Source organism: Glycine soja, chromosome 19, assembly GCF_004193775.1.
Source record: "Glycine soja cultivar W05 chromosome 19, ASM419377v2, whole genome shotgun sequence".
Taxonomy (NCBI): Eukaryota; Viridiplantae; Streptophyta; class Magnoliopsida; order Fabales; family Fabaceae; genus Glycine; species Glycine soja.
In genome coordinates this window covers 8,541,025-8,560,875 of record NC_041020.1, presented here as the reverse complement: position 1 = coordinate 8,560,875, position 19,851 = coordinate 8,541,025, and the positions used below count along the sequence as shown (strand labels likewise).

The 19,851-nt window shown below is 32.9% G+C and overlaps 1 protein-coding gene across 1 annotated transcript; it reads right to left on the bottom strand.

The window, feature by feature from the left end:
• Positions 1 to 9,095: 9,095 nt before the first annotated feature.
• On the bottom strand, positions 9,096 to 18,973 carry LOC114397936 (pentatricopeptide repeat-containing protein At4g35850, mitochondrial-like). Its single transcript, XM_028360007.1, has 13 exons — positions 18,813 to 18,973; positions 18,569 to 18,722; positions 18,259 to 18,421; positions 17,269 to 17,334; positions 17,060 to 17,157; positions 16,559 to 16,676; positions 16,261 to 16,470; positions 13,834 to 13,910; positions 10,926 to 11,019; positions 10,587 to 10,652; positions 10,420 to 10,497; positions 10,220 to 10,321; positions 9,096 to 9,635 (listed from the first exon to the last, which is right to left on the bottom strand). The coding sequence occupies exons 1-13, from the start codon at positions 18,835 to 18,837 to the stop codon at positions 9,534 to 9,536; spliced, it is 1,353 nt and encodes a 450-aa protein (XP_028215808.1). The 5' UTR covers positions 18,838 to 18,973; the 3' UTR covers positions 9,096 to 9,533.
• Positions 18,974 to 19,851: the final 878 nt, after the last annotated feature.

Here is a 19,851-nt window from a genome sequence, read left to right as displayed (position 1 = left end):
GCTTGTACTTGTAGAAAATCTTGTTTCAATTTAACTAAAATTTGTAATTTTATTTTCAATTTTTGTTCCTGCATTCTTAGTAATTGTTTAACGTGGTTCGACCCCTAAAACCTACACTCACATAACTTATTTTGTAAAAGTGGTTTAGGCTCTTATCCCTAAATCCATGACCTCAAATTTGTTTAATGTGGTTTAAGCCTTTATCCTTTCATCCATTACCTCAAAATAAGTTTTGGGAACAAACTTATAAACTTTTCCTCCACATGATCCCTCTTTCACTTAGAATGGTGACCATCTTTTCATGTAATGTGATTCTTCTCATATTAAAACTCTATTTATAGACCTAGGCATCCTAGTTTTAAATGAGAAAATAAATACCTAATTTACAAATAATATCCTTAAATAAACAAATCCTAACAATAAGATAATATTTTTTTTCTAAATAATATCTTAGAGATTTAAAATTAAAAAATTGAATTGTTTCCCAACAAGTTTATAACTTTGTCTATATTATTAACTAATTGTGATTTGACTTTTGCTAGTTTAACTATATTAGAGCTACAAAATTAGGTTTCTGCATTGAAATTACAAATTGGTGAAGTAAATGAAAAATGAAAAGTTGTTTCATTTTTATCACAAATAGATTTGACGGATAATTTTGTCCATATTATTTTCTAATTATGATTTAACTTGTGTTGATTTGACTAAATTGGTGTTGTAAAATCAGATTTTTGTGTTGAAATTACAAATAGATTGAAAAAATGGTTGAACAAAATAAAAAATGAAGGTAATGATGAGTATTTTTATACAAGACTATTAAAGTCAGTTGCTCTCAGACTTAGTAATGTTTCAAACATCATTGGTAATATTTAAAGTTGAATTACTTTTTAATCTTTTATAATGTAATTAACACTTTCCCAACAATGTTTTATATTATATTTTAGGTGTCTGGTCAAGAAAGTGCATTGCTAACTAGTGAGACCAATCATTCTGTTACAAATTTTGAACGTAAAGAATAATTCTTTAACAATTGAGGAGCTTACTTGTTTTTATTGCGCACAATGTTGTCTATAATGTTAATGTGTTTGTTAGGTTATTTGTGTTGCTATTATGTAGTAATATTTATTATAGTTATGAACATTTTGAACGATTTGGTTGTTTAATTTTGCATAATATTTTGAATGCGTGTTGGTTATTACCATAAAAAAAATTTGTAGTTTGATATCTCCTTTTCTTTGCGAGCAAAGCTTCAAACTAATATAACTATTTTTTAAAGCATTCCTCATCTCTGTTAAATTAAGACAACAATAAGCATAAACACTATGAACCATAAAGAGTAAAGAAGAAGATGAAAGAGTAGAGCAATTTTCGTATTTCATGCATATACATATTGTTTTTCATGTTTCCATTCATATTTAAGTGCAAATACATAAGTGAAAACCCATCATAATACCCATACATGTCATCAAAAGGCATGCAACCACTCACATTAGAGAGTATAGTTTTACCTAAATTAAAAGCAACCATAAAACCCACCAATAGGAACATTACTTATTGACATAAGTAAGCATGATGGAAGCAAACATTATTACAATAGTAAATAGTAAATAAAAAAGTTTTACAACCCATTAAATTTAACACTCCTCCTTAAAATATTTGTTGAATATTCCTAGCTTCCTCCTCAGCACATTAAACTTAGCACATGGAAGTGTCATAGTTAAAATGTCTACAATTTTCTCTTTAGACCTATAATACATCAATTGAACATTTCCATTCTTCTTAGCATCTCTTATAGCATGAAATTTGACATTGATATGCTTGGATCTTCCATGTTGAATTGGATTTTTAGCAATAAAAATGGTTGATTTTTTGTCACACCATACCACAGTAGATTCTTCTTGCACACAAACCAAGTAAGCCAATATCTTTCTAATCCAGATAGCTTGATTTGAGGCAACTGCTGCAACAATATGCTCTACTTCAGCTGAGGATTGAACAACTACATCTTGCTTCTTAGAATTCCATGTGAACACACCACTACTAAGTGAAAAAACATACCTAGTTATACTATTTGAATCATCAATAGAACCAATCCAATCACTGTCAACATAACCTTTAAGTTTTCCATCTCCTTTGTAGTATCAAATGCCAAAATCAATAGTGCCTTTCAAATATTTCAGCACTCTTTTGCCTAAACCAAAGTGTGTTAAACTTAATGCACGGATGAACCTTGAAAGCAAACTAGCAAAGAACATCAAATCTGATCTAGTTGTAGGCAAATAAAGAAGGCTACTAGTCAAATTTCTATATTGTGTTACATCAACCTTTGTATCACCATTATTCTTGGAGAGCTTTTCATTTACAACTAGTGGAGTTGTAATGGGATTACAACTCTACAATTTGAATTTCTTTAGCAAATCAACAAAATACTTTCTCTGTCAGAGAAAGATTCCATCATTAAGTTGATCTACTTCCATTCCCAAAAATTATTTCATCAATCCAAGATCTATCATTTTAAAAACTTGCAGCATGCTACTCTTAAATTTATCAATTTCATCAATATCATCATCTATAACAAGCAAATTTTCCATATAAAGTGAAACAATAATTTTCTTTCAATTGCTACAATCTCTCACATAAAGAATAGGCCCATTTTGGCTCCTTCTTAAATCATTTTACAAGAAGTGTGAACCAATTATGTTGTACCAAGCTCTTGGAGCTTGTTTCAGCCTATACAAGACTTTGTGAAGCCTATAAACTTTGTCTTCATGACTTTCAACAATAAAACCAATAGACTGTTTAACATAAATTTCTTCCTCCAAAACTCCATTTAGAAAAGCTAATTTGACATCTAGGTGAAAGATTCTCCATCCACATTGAGTGGATAAAACAACAATTAATCTATTTGTTTCATGCTTAGCAACAAGCGCAAATGTATCACCATAATCAACTCTAGTCATTTGGGAATATCCCTTCACAACTAGTCTAACTTTATGTTTGTGAACAAAACCATTTGGATGTAACTTGGTTCTATAAACCCACTTCACACCAATCATATGCTTTGTCCTTGGGCCTTGAAGTAAGTTCTCAAATCCCATTTTTGTTATTTATAATCTTCTCCTCCTTCATTGTATCATTCCATTCTTTTTGCATTGAAGTCTCTTCAAAACAAGAAGGCTCATGCACAACAAATCTACATTTCTTATAAATTTTAGCCAAAGACTTTGTTTCCAACACTGAGGAATTAGATTCATCAATCTAAATTTTATCATCATTTGTACATTGTTATTCTTTAAACTTCATTATTCTTTCAATCCTTGTATGCATTTTCATTAAACAGAACATCCTGGTTGATCACAATTTGTTTGATTTCGAATTGTAGACTCTATAATCTTGAGAGCGTGTAGCATAGCCTAAGAAAATCTTCATTTCACCTTTGTCATTGAATTTGGATCTTTTAACTGCTACAATATGAACATAGCTATCCATGCTTCAGTTGGTGTTTTCAACCGAACAACTCTTGTTGGTAGCCTATTCAAGAGATACATTGTTGTATAAATAGTTTCTGCCCAAAAGCTCTTTGGTAGCTTTTTTTTTTTTGCAATCAAACATTTTGCCATTTCCATCATTGTTCTATTTTTTCCCTAAAAAATACCATTTTGTTCAAGAGTGTAAGTCATTGTCAATTCATGAATAATGCTCATATTTTCACAAAACATGTTGAATTCTTTGGAGGTATATTTCTTGCCATTATCTGATCTCAACACTTTAATCTTACAACCACTTTGAGACTCCACCATAGCTCTAAACTTTTTAAAGACATTAAAAGTTTGAGCTTTGCTTGACAAAATATATATGTCATTCTTGTAAAATCATCAGTAAACAAGATGAAATACTTGTTTTGGTTAAGAGAATGTATGCTCATAGGACCACACAAATCAATGTGAATAAGCTCTAACTTGCTCTTTGCCTTGTGTAACATTTGTTGCTGGAAAAGACTTTCTGTGCATTTTCCCTAATGGAGAAGGATCACATAAATCATCAAAATAACCCATCATAGGCATGTCTCTCATCATATGACAAGTTTACAAAAACTTCAATGCATCCATATTAAAATGATCATACCTTTTGTGCCATAATGTAGAATCATCATGCTTAGAAACAAGTGCAACTTGTTTCACTTGATTCAAATTGATTGGAAAAACATTATCACACATTTCAACATTAATAACTTCATAATCATTTGAATCCAATATGATGCAACCATTATTTTTAAATAAGGGTGAATATCCTTTCTTTATTAACTGAGCAACACTAAGCAAATTTTGATCCAAGACTAGAATAAACAAAACAACATGAATAAATTTAGGACCTTTAATAGTGTGAAAGAAACAATATCTCTTCTTTCAACTTGAGCAGTTTCTCCATTTCCAAGCTTGACTTTTGTTTTAAGAGCCTTTTCTAAACAGGTGAAGAGACTTGAGTCCCTTGCCATGTGGTTTGTGCACCCACTATCAACATACCATACATCTTTTGAACTTGAAATACATGCTTGAGAATCCATAAGCAAGTTTTCTCCAACTTCAGATTATTCATTAGTGAAGTTAACTTGATGTGTAGTTTGTGGGTGAAATTTATTCTACTTAAAACGACAATACCTCTCTATGTGTCTCCACTTGTTGCAGTTGTTACATTGAATTTAAGACTTCCCCTTATTACAACAATCTTTAGACAAGTGATTTGTCCTTTTGCATGTAGTGCAAAGAGGAAAATTTCCCCTTGCTTCAGATTCAGTTGAAACTCCTATCCATTTTTTACCGCCATCCATTTATAACTTTTCTTCTTTTGATTTTTTCGACCAGGTGGCTTCCCATTATGTCTTGCTTGAAAAAACACCTTTAGTATTGTCATCCATCCTCATAGGAATTTTTTGTTCTTGAGCATGCAACTTGCTCACTATCTCAGAAATAGTTAGTTTCTTGAGATCACAATTCACATGATTCTTCAATAGCGAAAACTTTGGCTTCAATTTTTTGGGGTAGGCTGATCAACATCTTTTCAACCACCTTGTTGTCATCTACAACTTACCATATAGTCGCATTTGATTCACCATATTTTGATCCCTAAGCCATTTTGATCTCTCACTTCACTCACAAGTGTTTAATCTCTCCTTTCAATTTTTTCATACCCATAACCTATAAGATAAAGCTCTAGATACCACAAGGTAAATTAAGACAACAATGAACATAAATCATAAAGAGTAGAGAAGAAGATGAGAGAGTAGAACAATTTTTGTATTTGGTGCACATACATATTATTTTTCATGTTTTCATTCATATTTAAGTGCAAATATATAAAAAGTGACAACTCATCATGATACCCATATATGATGCTATCAAAAGACATACAACCATTCACATTAGAGAGTGCAGTTTTGCCTAAATTAAAAGCAACCATAAAACCCACCAATAAGAACATTACTTACTAACATAAGTAAGCATGTTGGAAGTAAACATCATTACAACAACAAATAATAAATAAGAAAAGTTTCACAACCCTTATAAATGTAATATGAAGTATTCATTCATTAACCTAATGAAGGAACATTTCTTTAGCCTGATAATTCTCAACTTCTTGAATCAATCTTTTAATTTCTTGTGCTAACACATAGGTAAGCTTAATTATTGCCATTGACAAAAAGTTTAGTGTAAATTATGCTTAAAAAATGAGTCTAAGGATACGACCGTATAGAAGATGAGCATGCAGATTTGACCAACACACCAAGCCTAAAAGAGAAAATTCCAAGGCTTAGAATGGCAAAATGACATAGGAGGGCTACTTTTACAAACTTTTTCCCTAAAGGGGTCTGTTTGTAAAGAAATTCTTGGGGGGGTCTATTTTTAAGGGTGTTTCGCCAGTGCCAATGACGAAACGCCTTATTTCGCTAGGAGCAGCAGCGACACCGAGGGGTTCCGCCAGCACCACCAGCGACACAGTTGTAGTTGTGGTGTCAGGTTCACATGTCCAGTTTGTTTCGCCAGTACCATTGGTGAAACACACTCCCTTCCATTTCCATACATGCATGCATACCATGCATACACCATGAGTGCCCCATTCCTTTTTCTCCTTCCCTTTTCAGAAGTATTTATTTTTTTCCACGCATTCATGCATGCATTCCAGGCACGTTGCATGCCCCCTTCCATTTCCACCATAGGTGCCCCCTTCCATTTTCAGAAGCTGCTTTTTTTGAAATATAAATTTTGTATAGTTAGTTTGATCATTTATAATAAATAAGATAATTTATGTGAGAATTAAACTCTTAATTAAATGTTTTATCTCATTAATTAACATAATCATTTTATATTAAATATAAACATTAATTTTGGAAATCAAGTTTTAATTAAAAAGCAACACAAGAAAACAAGTTGTAGCAAGAAAGATATTTTTTATGTATCTATGAATTACTTTTAATAGTAATAATAAGTCACCAAACTAGTAAAAAATGCACATTCATAACATAAGCAAGGTAGCTTACAACCCATAACAAATAAAAAAGAATAAAAATGCCAACTCCCCAATTTTTATTTAATGACTTTACTTTTTATATATTACCAACATGAAAAATGAAGTTGATGAAGCCAAGAGGGTCAGAAAAACCCGTGAGTCCTAGACTGACTCTAGATGTACTAAATCAATAGCCTGCACTCTTCAGAAGGTTTTACTATTAAAGCATGTAGCATTTTCAGAATTTGTAAGCCTAGCTTGTTTCATTCAAATTTATCAACTCCTCCACCCTCTCCCCCTTTTTGTTGTTTATATAAGAGCATGCTGCTGAAGAATAAAGGCACCCCAGAAGATTTTTCTAGTTTTCTTGCTTACTGGAAGTGGAAATTTTACTGACTGGAAATTAGTTACTTAGTTACTAGAAATTGCCTCCTTTGGAGTTTTTCGAGTATGTGTCTAATTTTTCCTGCACATCCTACACCTCCTGAAACTTTTGAAAAAGCTTCTGCATGTAGCTACGTTGAAGCAAAAAAAGCTGGAAAAACTGGCTGGCACGTGTTTCGCCAATGGGGTTGGCAGAACCCATTGCACGCGTTTTGCCAGCCAGGCTGGCGGCACCCATGTGATGCATGACATGCATCCATGCATGGGAAGGAAGGCATGAATGCATGGACGTTTCGCCAAGTGGGTTGGTGGCACTCTGCATGAGTGTGTTTCGCCCAAGCTGACACAGTGCTGTGTCGCTGGTGGTGCTGGCGGAACCCTTTGTACCGCTGCTGGTCTTGGCGAAATAGGGTGTTTCGCCATTGGCACTGACGAAACATCCTTAAAAATAGACCCCCCAAGAATTTCTTTACAAACAGACTTTTTAGGGAAAAAGTTTGTAAAAGTAGTCCTCCTACCCGTGGATATTTGTTTTGCTCGTATATCATCATCAGTGTGCAGTTACAGATGCAAGGTTCTTCGTGCTAATTTTCTATTTGTATGTACTGTTGGAAAAAGTTGGAGCAACAACCCGATACTAGAAACAACAACGATAAAAAACCCAACAAAGAGAACAATAGTCTTAGACTTGTGGAGTAACATTGACCTTAAGGGTTTATTTGTGTAGCGCAAAAATCCTTCAGGATTTAACAGTTTAAATAAGGCAAAGGTAGAAGAACAACAGAAATCATATTTTATTAGAATAATACTTGTGGGGTTATTCCAACTTAAATACTTGGAGGGGAAGCTTGGAATTCTTATGGTTTAAACAATTTTTTTTCTAACACAATAAAGATAGCAAAAGATTCGGTCAAAGAGATTTTTAAACTTAAGATAAACTTCCGAAAAGCTCCACTCAGTATACATTGATTTCAAAAACAAATAAACTTTAAAGTTTCGAAGCATTTGAATAACACTTAGCCAGGTAACACATTGCCACATAAACTATAAGACTTGTGAAATATATATATTATTACAATTTATACAACATGCACCATATTGTGTTGTTGGGGCATATAATATCGAGTAGCTGTAATTTCACGTGGCTTTCCATGATAATTCTAAATTTCAGATAGTAGAATAATGTTACACGTATATTAGGCTCAAAATAAGTTTAGTCCCTTTTTTTCTGAGAAGAATAAGTTTAGTCCTTATAATAATATATACATTTGTTAGATTTTAATAATTTGTCTCTATTAATTTTTTTCCTTCCATTTTAGCCTTTAGTTATAGTCTCTAAAAAACTATAAAGTTTTGATATAAATCTAAAAAAAATAGTTCATTTTAATCCCTTTAGTTTAAGGAATATCAAGTTTGTCCATCACTCAAAAGTGACCTAGCATAAAAGACTAAAATTAAAACAATTTTTCTTAACAAGATCGAAAGTAGAAATTTTTTTGAGACAAAAACAATAACCATACATAATATATTATATAGACCAAAATCATCATTAAGCCTACTTTGTATCTACACAATTTGCAATATTCAATAATAATACCTGTTTCTACACAATTTGCAATATTCAATAATAATATCTGTTTCAATATTTTGTATATCTACATTTTGATTTGATCAATTTGTAAATTTTTTAAAACAATTCCATCATTTGACTATTTACAGTTGGTAATTGAAAGCATGTCATTTCCATTAAAACAATTGAAATACAAGACCTAAACCAAGAAACAGAAAGAACAAAAATTAATCCTTGTCTATGTTTCATAAAAAAAATTGAAAGCATGTCCTTTCGATTAAAACAATTGAACTACAAGACCTAAAACAAGGAACAGAAAGAACAAAAAGAAAAAATCTTTTGCATATAAACGTACACAGTACACCATAATATTGAAAAGTTTTTGACTTTTCAAAAATATATTGACTGAAGAATTAGTAGTGTTTCTTGTTTCTTTAGCACTTCCTATACCTGTCACACTCCTTGCATTATTCGCAAGTGGGTATTCAAGCTCTGATTTTTTATACTTTAGCTACGGCTTGTATAGGTGAATTCATGGAAGGACATCATTGACTAATTTTCTACAAAATAGTCTTTTTTGTTTAACTTGCCTCACATATATTGCGGCTCAATATAATCTAATTAGTAAACATGTATATACAAAAACCACACGACTTATTCCTCCTTGAGGTGATAGCCGTGTTAAGTCAACAATTAAAAGAGATTAGTGTAAATTACAAATAACAACGTATTCCTCATTGACATTGAAATAACTTCACATCAATGCTACCTCATGTATTCACACTCTGAAACAAATACTTATTTCAAAAAAGAAAAAAGAAAGAAAGAAAAGAAACATAAACCATCAAATGGTGGGAAAAGGTATAAAATGCTCTACATAATCTCCTAAAATACCAACACTTAGTTAAACTTACTCTGGACAACAGCAAAACCCTGTGTGAATACATGGATTCTACGTACCATGCCATACATGAATCAAACAAATAATTCAGGTAACTTATGGATTCTTGATTCAAAATAGCAAACTCATAAGCAGCTAGCAGAATTCTTAACAATAAGGGAAGAGCCTAAATCTCTATAAATTTATGTTCGTCCTGTTCCCGAATCTCACGCTAAGGTTTTTGTGTATTCTAGAAACCAATACAAGTCTAGGATCATCTTCAGGTATCTCTCGATCCTGCAATTCCACACACAAAACAGTGAACATCAAGGGTGCACTCAATGGGAAGATAGTTTGACTAGATGATAATGACATGTGACCATTAGAAAACTAAGCCTCATATCCTAGAGTGTAGTTTTTCATTTATTCAAATTCAAATACAATACAAGCATTTCAAACTATAGAGTCATTTGGAGAACATAGAAACGAAAACTTATTGTACTTCCATGCAAAAAGATGAAACACTTTTCCAACCATATGCGTTTAGTTTTGATCCGTGGTTAGTGTAATTACACCATCAAACCTTGAATTGCCACACTATTAAAGGAGTTTGATCATGATAGCAATGTAATTAAATCAGAAGTTAAACAAAGCAATCTAACAAAAAAGATTGGACTGTAGTACAAAAAGGTTAGTGATAGTGGATCAAAATTAAACTCATTAATTATCATCTCCAATTGAGATAAGAGAATTTGCAACCTCTTCAATGTAAGATTCATAAATTTTTACCACAAATATGAATATAAAAACTATCACTATCAAGAGAAAATATTTCAAAGCACATAAAAAAACATGATGCATTATTGAGGCAAATAACTCACTTTTAAGCCTTGGTAATATGCTTCTACTGCAGGAAACGAAGGGGTAATTCCACGAGCTTGCATCAAGTCCCATATGTAGTTAGCAGTGATATATCCCCCAGTCTACCATTTAAGAAATAAGAAAAAATAATACACTTTTAAAATCCAGGGCAACAAATATAAACTTTGTATCAATCACGTAACGAGATATAGTTTCATACCTTTTCTCCCGCAGCTGTAAATAGGAGCTCACTTCCCAATTTGTTATTCAAAAAAATGTTTCTCTCGTTCATCCTTACCTACATTTACAAAATTAAATTTTAAGTCTTTAAACAGATTATATAAATCTCATTGTAATGAAGTTGATGATGTAGCTATGATGACCTACCAGAATATCTTGAGCCATTTGCATTCCTTTTTCAGTGTACCCAACCATTGCCCCTTCTGCAAGAGTCTGCAGTCGAGTTGGTTAGTATAACTCAATATGCATTTTATACAAATTGTTTTAAAAAATTCATTAAGCAGCAGAGTTCAAAGAGGTAGGGGGGATACAAATTGTCAGCCACACATACCATGTCTATATGTTAGATGCAAGACAGGAAAACAAGTAGAAATTAGAGAGAATAATAAAATTCTTGCACACCCAAACAAGCCACACCACTGCCAAAAGGGTACTTATCCATTGAACTACAAGATTTGGTATTGAAACCGTATGACCAAAACTCACCACAAAAAGTTCTGCAGGAACAGACCTGTCCTGCCTTAGGTGGTTCTCAAAATTTTGAAGACCACGCTCAATATCTCCTGCATGACAATAGCACCTGCATAATAATGGTAAACATAGAAAAACTGATTTTTTTGACAAATGCAATAGGAAAACAAATACTAGTCACATAAAACAGAATGAAGAAAGAAGGATCCAGTCTACAGCCAAAAAAAGTTCAAATTGAAACCGCATTCACTTCCTTCACCAACCATACTGCAATAAAGTAGAGCAAGTTTGATGGTTACATCCATGCCTTTTTACAAGCAATTCATAATCTACTTACTATTAGCAGCACCCTCCAATTGGGCAGGTTCAGTGAAGTTGTTTTGTAGAAATTAAAGGGAAAAAGGAAGAAAAGAAGAACAAATTTTGTAAAATATTCTAAATCAACCAAGTGCTTTTATTATAGTAATAATAATCAAGCTCCAGTATTAGTGTAGTATATCTAGTAAAAACATAGCCTGATTAGATTACAAACATAACAAGACTCCAAAACAATGTGCAACTTAATAGTTTCATATCTAGCACTGGGAATTATATCAATTGTTAAGCAAATCCTGCAGATGTAACAAGAAGAATTTAAAGCATGACATCTGCTTGACTGACATTAGGCCCTAGGGAGTGATGGTGCCTTATTAGTAATTGGCACTGTTGCTTACTGAGTGATTGGAAAACATAGGTTTGTGGGTCACCACATTAGTCATTTTAAAATTGCAGGCTTGGCAAAACATATTCATTTAGTAACCTTATCAATCATTCACTATTATGTACTTGACTAATTATTTAAATTATACATGTCTTCCTTTTTGAGATATTCCATTTCTTAAACATATTGCCTGTGGTATTCATGAAACTCTCCTTTATATTCCAATGTACAAAAGCTTCTCATTAACCAACCTCCTTTAGAACTTAGAAGAATGCCAAGAAAAATTAGAAGACCAAAATCTACAATGCCTGCTCTTGATAGCTTAATCTTAAATTACATCCCATACACCAGAAAGCATTAAATGACCAAAGAATGTGTAATTCACGCATTAAAGAAGTTTGTTAAATGCATGACAAGAAATAATATTAGAAAAAACTAGGTGTTCTATAACAATTCAATTGAAAAGTTTTGAATGTTGGAAAATGAATAAACCATAGAATGCTAAATGTTCACTAATTAGTAAAATTTTATAATTTAAAAATATTATACTCTCTCCGTCCCTAAATATAAGAGTATTTTTTCAATTTTATTTGTACCTTTTTATAAGACTATTTTCAAGTTGTCTTTTGTATTAATTATTTATTGACCTAGATACCCTTTATTACTTTACAATAAGTACTATATATTTAAAAGATAAATACATTATCTCTCTTATAAGGATTGGATAAGAAGACTAGCACACATTAATTAATTAGGTGTGAAAGCAATTAAGTGGAAAGAGAAAGATTAAGAGTCCTAATAAACTTAAGGGTAATTTTGGCAAAACAATACAATTTGTTAACAAATTTAATGCTACTAACTATATTAACCAACTTTCTTAAAGGGTGTGAATTAGTTCAAAGAGTCTTATATTTAGGGACAGAGGGGGTATATTCAATAAAGATTTTTGATTTTGTTTTAAAGAACTAAATTATATTGCAAAAGAAATCCCTTATCTACCTAAAAGCATCCTTCAAAAGAAGCAATATATTCAAAGTAATTATTTACATGTTAACTACATATAAAAGAAAACCTACTTTCCTATGGAGTTTTAACTTCCATCTGATTGAAATGGTCAAATACCATTCATTATCCACACAAGTAGCTGCTTCCCAGAAAGGGTAAGGAAAGGAGCTACCCAAGAGGAAAATACCTATTCAATAATTTTCTCTGCATCAGTGTGTGTGTGTGTATAATTTGATTCCCTTCCCCTCAATTAGGGGCCATGACAACTGGAGGATCCTTAGCTTTGGCAAAACTAAATAGGACATTAGGACAGATCCAAGATAGAGGTATAAACTGTTGTAAGAAAGAGAATATTAAAATTATTGTTGTGTTTTATTTCAGTGAAAAAGTTACATTTATATCACAACTCACAACAGCATCTCTTTAGCCAAAAGATGTCAAATGGACAGTGATGTTGCAGCAAAATAGTGTCAAAAAAAGCAAGGCAAAGAGAAAGGAACTGCTGCTTGTAGTACTGATATTGAAGATTTAAGTTTTGGTAGTGATGAAGAAACATGAGCTAATGAAGACTTAGGAATGTCCATTAGTTGGTAGCAATAGGGAGAAGCAAATGCCATAAGGGAGGAGGATGAGAAGTAAGATTAAGGAGGCCAATGGTCATTACCAATTAAAATTTTGAGACTGTAGTTATTCTCTCTAATGACATTGTTATTTTCGTCTGATTGTTTGGTGACTTTTTTGTTCTTTGATTTTCAGCATTTATATATTTGAGTCTGCAGTCTGCAACGCTAACGTGTCCTTTATAGTTTATGATAATATAATTTTCTTGAAAAACTAATTATATGAGAAATTTTTTTATATAAACTAATAAGTAATTTTATTTAGTTTCTACAGGCGTCAATATTAAATTTAGCATTTTTTTCTTCTTTAATAAATGGCTACTTGCTTCAACACCATAAACCACTGACAGCATCAAGACACATAAAAACCTCAATGATGACATTGACATGCACCAAAGGCAAACTATAGAAATAAAATTGATTAATAAATGCACCAGTGATTAATATATTTAGCATCTAAATTGAAGGAAGCATAAAATCCAGCTCATGGGCTTGCTTAATTTACTTACCAATGAAAAGCTATTATTTGGTAGTACGCATGTTGTCAAGTTATCTGAATAAGACAAACCATAGAAACTAAAAACAAGTAATTGATTACCTAATTACTTGCATCAGAATAAAGATATCAGGAGTTTTCCCCTGCTTGTTCAGCATTTCCAAAAGTGTGTCCGTCAACTGCCACGATTAGATAGCAAACATGCATATATTAAAAGATGGTTTAAAACAAGAAAAAAGTAGAAACCAACAAGTGTGAAAAAAAAATCCATTTTGAATAGGAAATAAAAACAAAAAATGTCAAGCAGTTCAGGTGGGCAGAGAAAGAATCCACGTGTTGAGGCATCACAAACCAGAAGTGAAGAATAATAATGGAAAATATCAAAGTGACAAGAGAAGGTGATCAAATTCAATTATTGAAGATTTCCTAAGCCTTTATTTTCAAGCTGGACTCTACTTAGTTTGACCACCACCACATTAAAATGGCACATTTTGTCACAAACAAACCTGCAATTTGTAGCCCAAAATCTGATCAAAGTTGAATGACACAGGATGGTAGGGGACAGGTTACTTTATGAAAAAAAAAATCAAATAAGATATTCAGCTGTGATACAATCCCTTCAATAACTAAATTGTTAGAAAAAAAAATGCTTCAACAGCCAACCAGAAATTGCTCTTATTAATTTTTTTCCTTACATCTAAAAATATAAATCTCTAAAGAACATACACAGAACTAATGATCAAATTTAAATGTTGAAGTTGTACAATATATTATGTAAATAAAATATAAATTTCAGCAAATTGCAGCTTTCTCCATCACATAATATATACAATAAATAAACTAAAAAGGCTAAACAAACTCCAAGCTAAGTGAAGTAGTTTGTAGCATACACACAGCTCCATAAAGCCTTCATAGACATTCATTATTGATATGTAGAATATAAAACAACAAACCTCATCTAGAATGTCAATTCCTTTTACCTGAATGTCTCTTTCCATAATTCCACCCCCCCCCCCCCCCCTCCCAAAAATAAAAAATAAAAAATATGACATAGTTCACAGGTAGGGAATTTCATTAAAAGTAATTTAAACCACATTCATTTACAGAGCATACCAGAATATTAAGGCAAAAGACACCTGATATCTATGATGTCTATTTCAAATTTAATAGATGATTACGTGGTTATTAGTATTATACGATTCACGATACGATGCGATTCTTCAGCTTGGCAATACGAATTGTGAGTTGTATCGTTTTTGTCTGAATTTTGCGTCAATTGTGTGATTCTTATGCAGCGGGTTGTGGTGCCTTGCCGTCCAAATGCCATCATGCCGCCACTGCCGGAGCAACCAAATCATGCTGCACTGCATATCTACAGGTTCTGTGCGCTTTGCTGTTAGTGTCTCGAGAAGAAAGATGACCCATAGCCTAAAACTAAACGGCAGTGTTCTGTGTTCTTTTTTCTAAAGTTGGGAACTCTTGCATTTTAGTTCCAATACAAATACCCCTGACTTTCAACTTTGAGCTGTCAGTTATTTATTGGGCCTTTATAATTCTTTTATTCTGTTGGACCCTTGTGTTCATATAGGACTTTCTTATCTCTTTTAATCAAAATATAGAGAGAAAAATAAAATCTAGATTCATTATAATAAAGATTTATTTCCAAATAAAATTTAAATAAATATTCTTTAATCAAGATATTTTGGGAACTAAAAAGTTAATTTAAAGCTTATATGCCACTTTGTTAACTATTTAACTTAATAATTAATATATATATTGATTTTTATATGTTTCTTTATGTTAAATTGCTCTTAGAGTTATGTTTTATTATTGATCATGAATCTTACGATTCAATTCGTGATTCGGAAAATGGGTTTTATAACTCACAATTTGTATCCAGATTCAACTACCTTGGATGATTAACTGTTTCCAATCCCCACCTCACCTAACTCCTGATAGTAACTATGCAATTGACCTAGCTCATATTAGTATGGTGGGTAGTGGCAATATTTAACTGAGCTTATTGGTGTCCAAAGGGAAACTATAAAACAATATAATCTATTGGTTACATTAAGTCACATCACTGTTCGTTGAATATCTAATTTTTGGTCAGTACAGAGTAAAAGCAATAAAGAACTTTTATAAGGGTTTCCATAAAAAAGGAAGATTAATGTGCACATCCTAGTTTAGCAGAAAATAACATCATACCATTTTTTCTTGCTGGGCATAAGTCCACCAAAATGAAGTGGGTAAATATTGTTTAAAAGAAACATACAATATTAACCAGGAAAATGGATATCAAAATATCATGTCATGATCTTCATTAAACTTTAAATGATGTCCAGATTCCTATATCACTTGCAACCAATTTCCACAATATTTATGCTGATAATTTAACCCAACATCTCAAACTCATATGGTTGAAGGATTTCATATCACAGATAAACAGATGGCATCAGAAGAATAAATCAGAAGCATAGCAAGAAGAATCATTTAACAATAGCATCAAAATTCTGATAGACATGTTACCTCAACATTTTTGAGGTCTGCAGCAGCATGAAATGCAGTATGATATGCTGTAAATTGTCTAACTACAAATCCTCCACGCCTATGAGCATATTCTGCTGTTGGTAAGCTGTATAACTCCTCATCTGAAACACCCATCATCACATTCTCAGCATTGGCACTGTTGGTTTCAACAGAAGACCACATCTTCGATCTCTCCACAAACTCAATAACCTTTTTCCACAAAGAATAATAAGTTTAAACATACTGGACAGTTACAGCATAGACACATGCCAAATCAAAAAATAGATATGATAAGTACTTTTGCAGCAAAATCATCAGGAAGAGGTGTTTTATTCTTGTGTGCAACTATAAGCCCAGCATAGCAGAACTCATTTAATCCCAGACCAGCTGCAGTCATATCACGAACAATTGCATACCTGGATCAATATGCTTCAATAATTAAAATTAATAACTCCAAAAAAAAAAAAAAACAAATAAAAGGTGACTTGATGATGCTGATATAAATACACTTGGGTGCTAAAAAACAGATAACCAGAAGTAGGAATTCTCCTATCTTACTCAAAAGACAAAAACAGAAAAGGATATAAATTGTAGGCAACAAGGTTTTATTTGTTGGGTCATTAAGCATGGCATGTCACAACATATTGTGAAAAATAAAGTACCAATCCTTTGGCACTGAGTGACAACCAAGAAGCATGGTGAAAAAAAAGACAATGGAGTTCTTGAAGGAAGAATTAATGGCAAAGGTAATTTATAGTGTGAAGTATTAGATAGTAAAAGAAGTAGAATTATAGCATACACTCGGTCTATGCGTCCATCAGCAGCACAAGCATTTAGCAAGCAGATGTATGTTTGTATATTTGGCTTTACTTCCATGCATTTCATCTCTTCCAAAATCTTCAGTTCAAAAGAAAACAAATAAATCATTCATCTAAAGAGAAGGAATCATTAAACACATCTAAAATAGTAGTATTTAAATGCATGACTACAAGCGATAGTGATAAGTACCTGAATAGCCTTATTCGAGTTCTTGCATTTCCCACAAGTCGAAATCAGAAAGTTGTATAAAGTAACCTATGTCATCAACATGAGACAACTGATCATTGATCTAGAAAACCTATAAAGAGGATGTACAAATTACACGTCAAAACGTTTTGTGGTCTTATGGCACGTGTTCTAATCTAAATAAGAAAAAAATCAGATTCAGAACAATATTCTTCTCTATTTAAAGCAGGGTTAACTTCCTAAGGGAGGAAACCAATAGCCTCTGCGATGCAACCATGCATACCCCCAATCACCTTTTCACGCACAAATGTATGTAAAACAATATACATTGTAAATTACAAAATGGCCTGCATTTAGTTTCAACCAACACAAGTGATTTTTCTAACTTGAAACCATGAAACAAAAATAACCAATGCATCTTTGGATCCACACAAGCATGTAAACTTGAAAAGATTACAAAGAAGAAAAGAATCTCGACAACTTCCTTTCTCACTCAAGATTATCCATATTCAACAAGCTATTACAGTAGGAAGAGACCTCCCCAAAAATGAGTTCAACACAACATACTCAAGATATAGAACTATGATACATTGTCGTATAATTATCAGTCATTCCCATTGGAAAAAAACAGGGCAAAAGCAGCAGAACTAACACAAAATCTCATTATATGTCAGCACCTAATTGAATTTCCAATTAATGAAATCGTTTTCTGCCGGTGATCAACCTAATTCACTAACCACCCATTTTTCAACATATCAATTCAAGCACCCCACTTAATAATCCCTAACAATAGCATCATTACCCCCCCCCCCCCCCCCCCCCCCAAATAAAAAGTATGCATTTTTCTGCATACAGCTTCAAGCATAAGTACATAACATAACACTCAATGATCTTTATCACTAGCATCATTCCAAACATCCCCACAACAGAAAGTTATACAAGCTAACTAACAAACTAAAAAAAAATAAAAAAGAAAGAAAAGAAAGTACATACATCAGGAAGCAAACCCATGATTTTCATTTGGTCCGCGAAGTAGAAAGCATCTTGCATTCTAGCTGCTTTCATGGTTCCAACAGCAAGGGAATGGAAAGTGTCACGCGTAGGCTTCACCCCATCAAGCATCATATCATCGTACACATCCCTCAGCAAGAAATTCCTACCAAACAAACAAATAAACCCTATATGAAAAAAAAATTAACTTTGCAAAATTGAATCAAATGGGGTGCCTCACATTAATTAATTAACCCATTTTTTGTTTCTTTAAACAAAAAAAGTGGACAGAGAGAGAGAGAGAGAGAGACACCTTCTTTGTGCAGTGAGAGAACCCAAAACAGTGTTGTACTCGGCAACGTTGTTTGCATAGTTTCTCTTGGAATACTCTTCCGTGGAAACGGAGAAGAATCGGAGCCCCGAGACCCGATTCAGTGACCCGGCACGCGCTGCATAACGGGATTGAGCTATAGAAAAAGAGAAGAAGGAGAAGCTGAGATTGTGAATAGAAAAAAGAAGTGCTTGTATGCTTTAATGAAGAAGAAGAAGTAGAATACCAATGAGAGATTGAAGAAACTTCATAGCAGTGGAATGAATCACTTCGGAACAGAACAGTTCCTCACTAACACTCTGTTTCTCTTGTTTCCTCCTAAAACCCTTGTTGGATTTTTGTTTCTTGCTTTGTTTTTCTTGTTCGGGCTTTGGTTTGTTGGTGGACTGACTGAATTCTAGGCCTGGACTCGGTGTTCTTTAGGGGAAGGGAACAACTATTTCTACTACCATATTTGCTATTTAGACTACCAACATATGTGAATCCCTATTTTGCCCACTCACCAAATCCCTATACCCCTCCCCTTCTCCTCTTACCCCAACCCCAGCCCAAATCTAGAACCGTCGGGCCACCCCTCCCCCATGCCAACCCCTCCAGACTGCATGCATAATGTTGAATTCCAAGCATTGGCATTATCGATTTGCGTCACACTGGCCACCTCGTCCCCCTTTTGTTGTCCACCAACACCGACATCCAAACCTAAGATTGTGGCAGCGAGATTCGTGCACCCCACCGTTGTCAAACCACCAACACCGTAAAGATCCATGCGGCATAACATGGCCCTTGTCATTTTTGTTGAATCTGTGTTTGGCTTTGGGATGGTGATCCGACAAGATTATTGTTGTCAATGGATTTGGGATGGTGGTGAATTTGTGTTAGGGCGAGCCAACAATGAAAATACGATTATATTGTTGTATAGTATACAACAAAATCATATTTTCGTTGTTTTATTTTTTTCACCCCATATATGTAATGAAAATATGATTTCATTGTATAAGTGTGCAACAAAACTGTGTTTCCATCAAAAGGGTAATTTTGGAAAAACACGAAAAAGCTACCCACATGGGTAGTTCCATTAGCATTTCTGGTAGAACCAATAGTAGTTCTCCAGGGAATATTTTTGCAACCCTTTTTTCTATTCACAACCCTTTAGTTTTTTTGAAAATATTTTTCTAATAAATTTCTGGAATTCAATAGGTTTATATGTTTAAAACTAAATTTCCGAAACATAATTTAAAATACTGAAAATAAGTTTTCGAAACACA

Bases quoted from the DNA above. Each gene is read 5' to 3' on its own strand.
- LOC114397936 (XM_028360007.1), bottom strand. From the start codon at position 18,837: ATGAAGTTTCTTCAATCTCTCATTG. The intron at 18,723-18,812 runs GTATTCTACTTC...CTTTTTCTATAG, and splicing joins GTTTCTTCAATCTCTCATTG to CTCAATCCCGTTATGCAGCG. The intron at 10,653-10,925 runs GTGAGTTTTGGT...ACTCGACTGCAG, and splicing joins TTCCTGCAGAACTTTTTGTG to ACTCTTGCAGAAGGGGCAAT.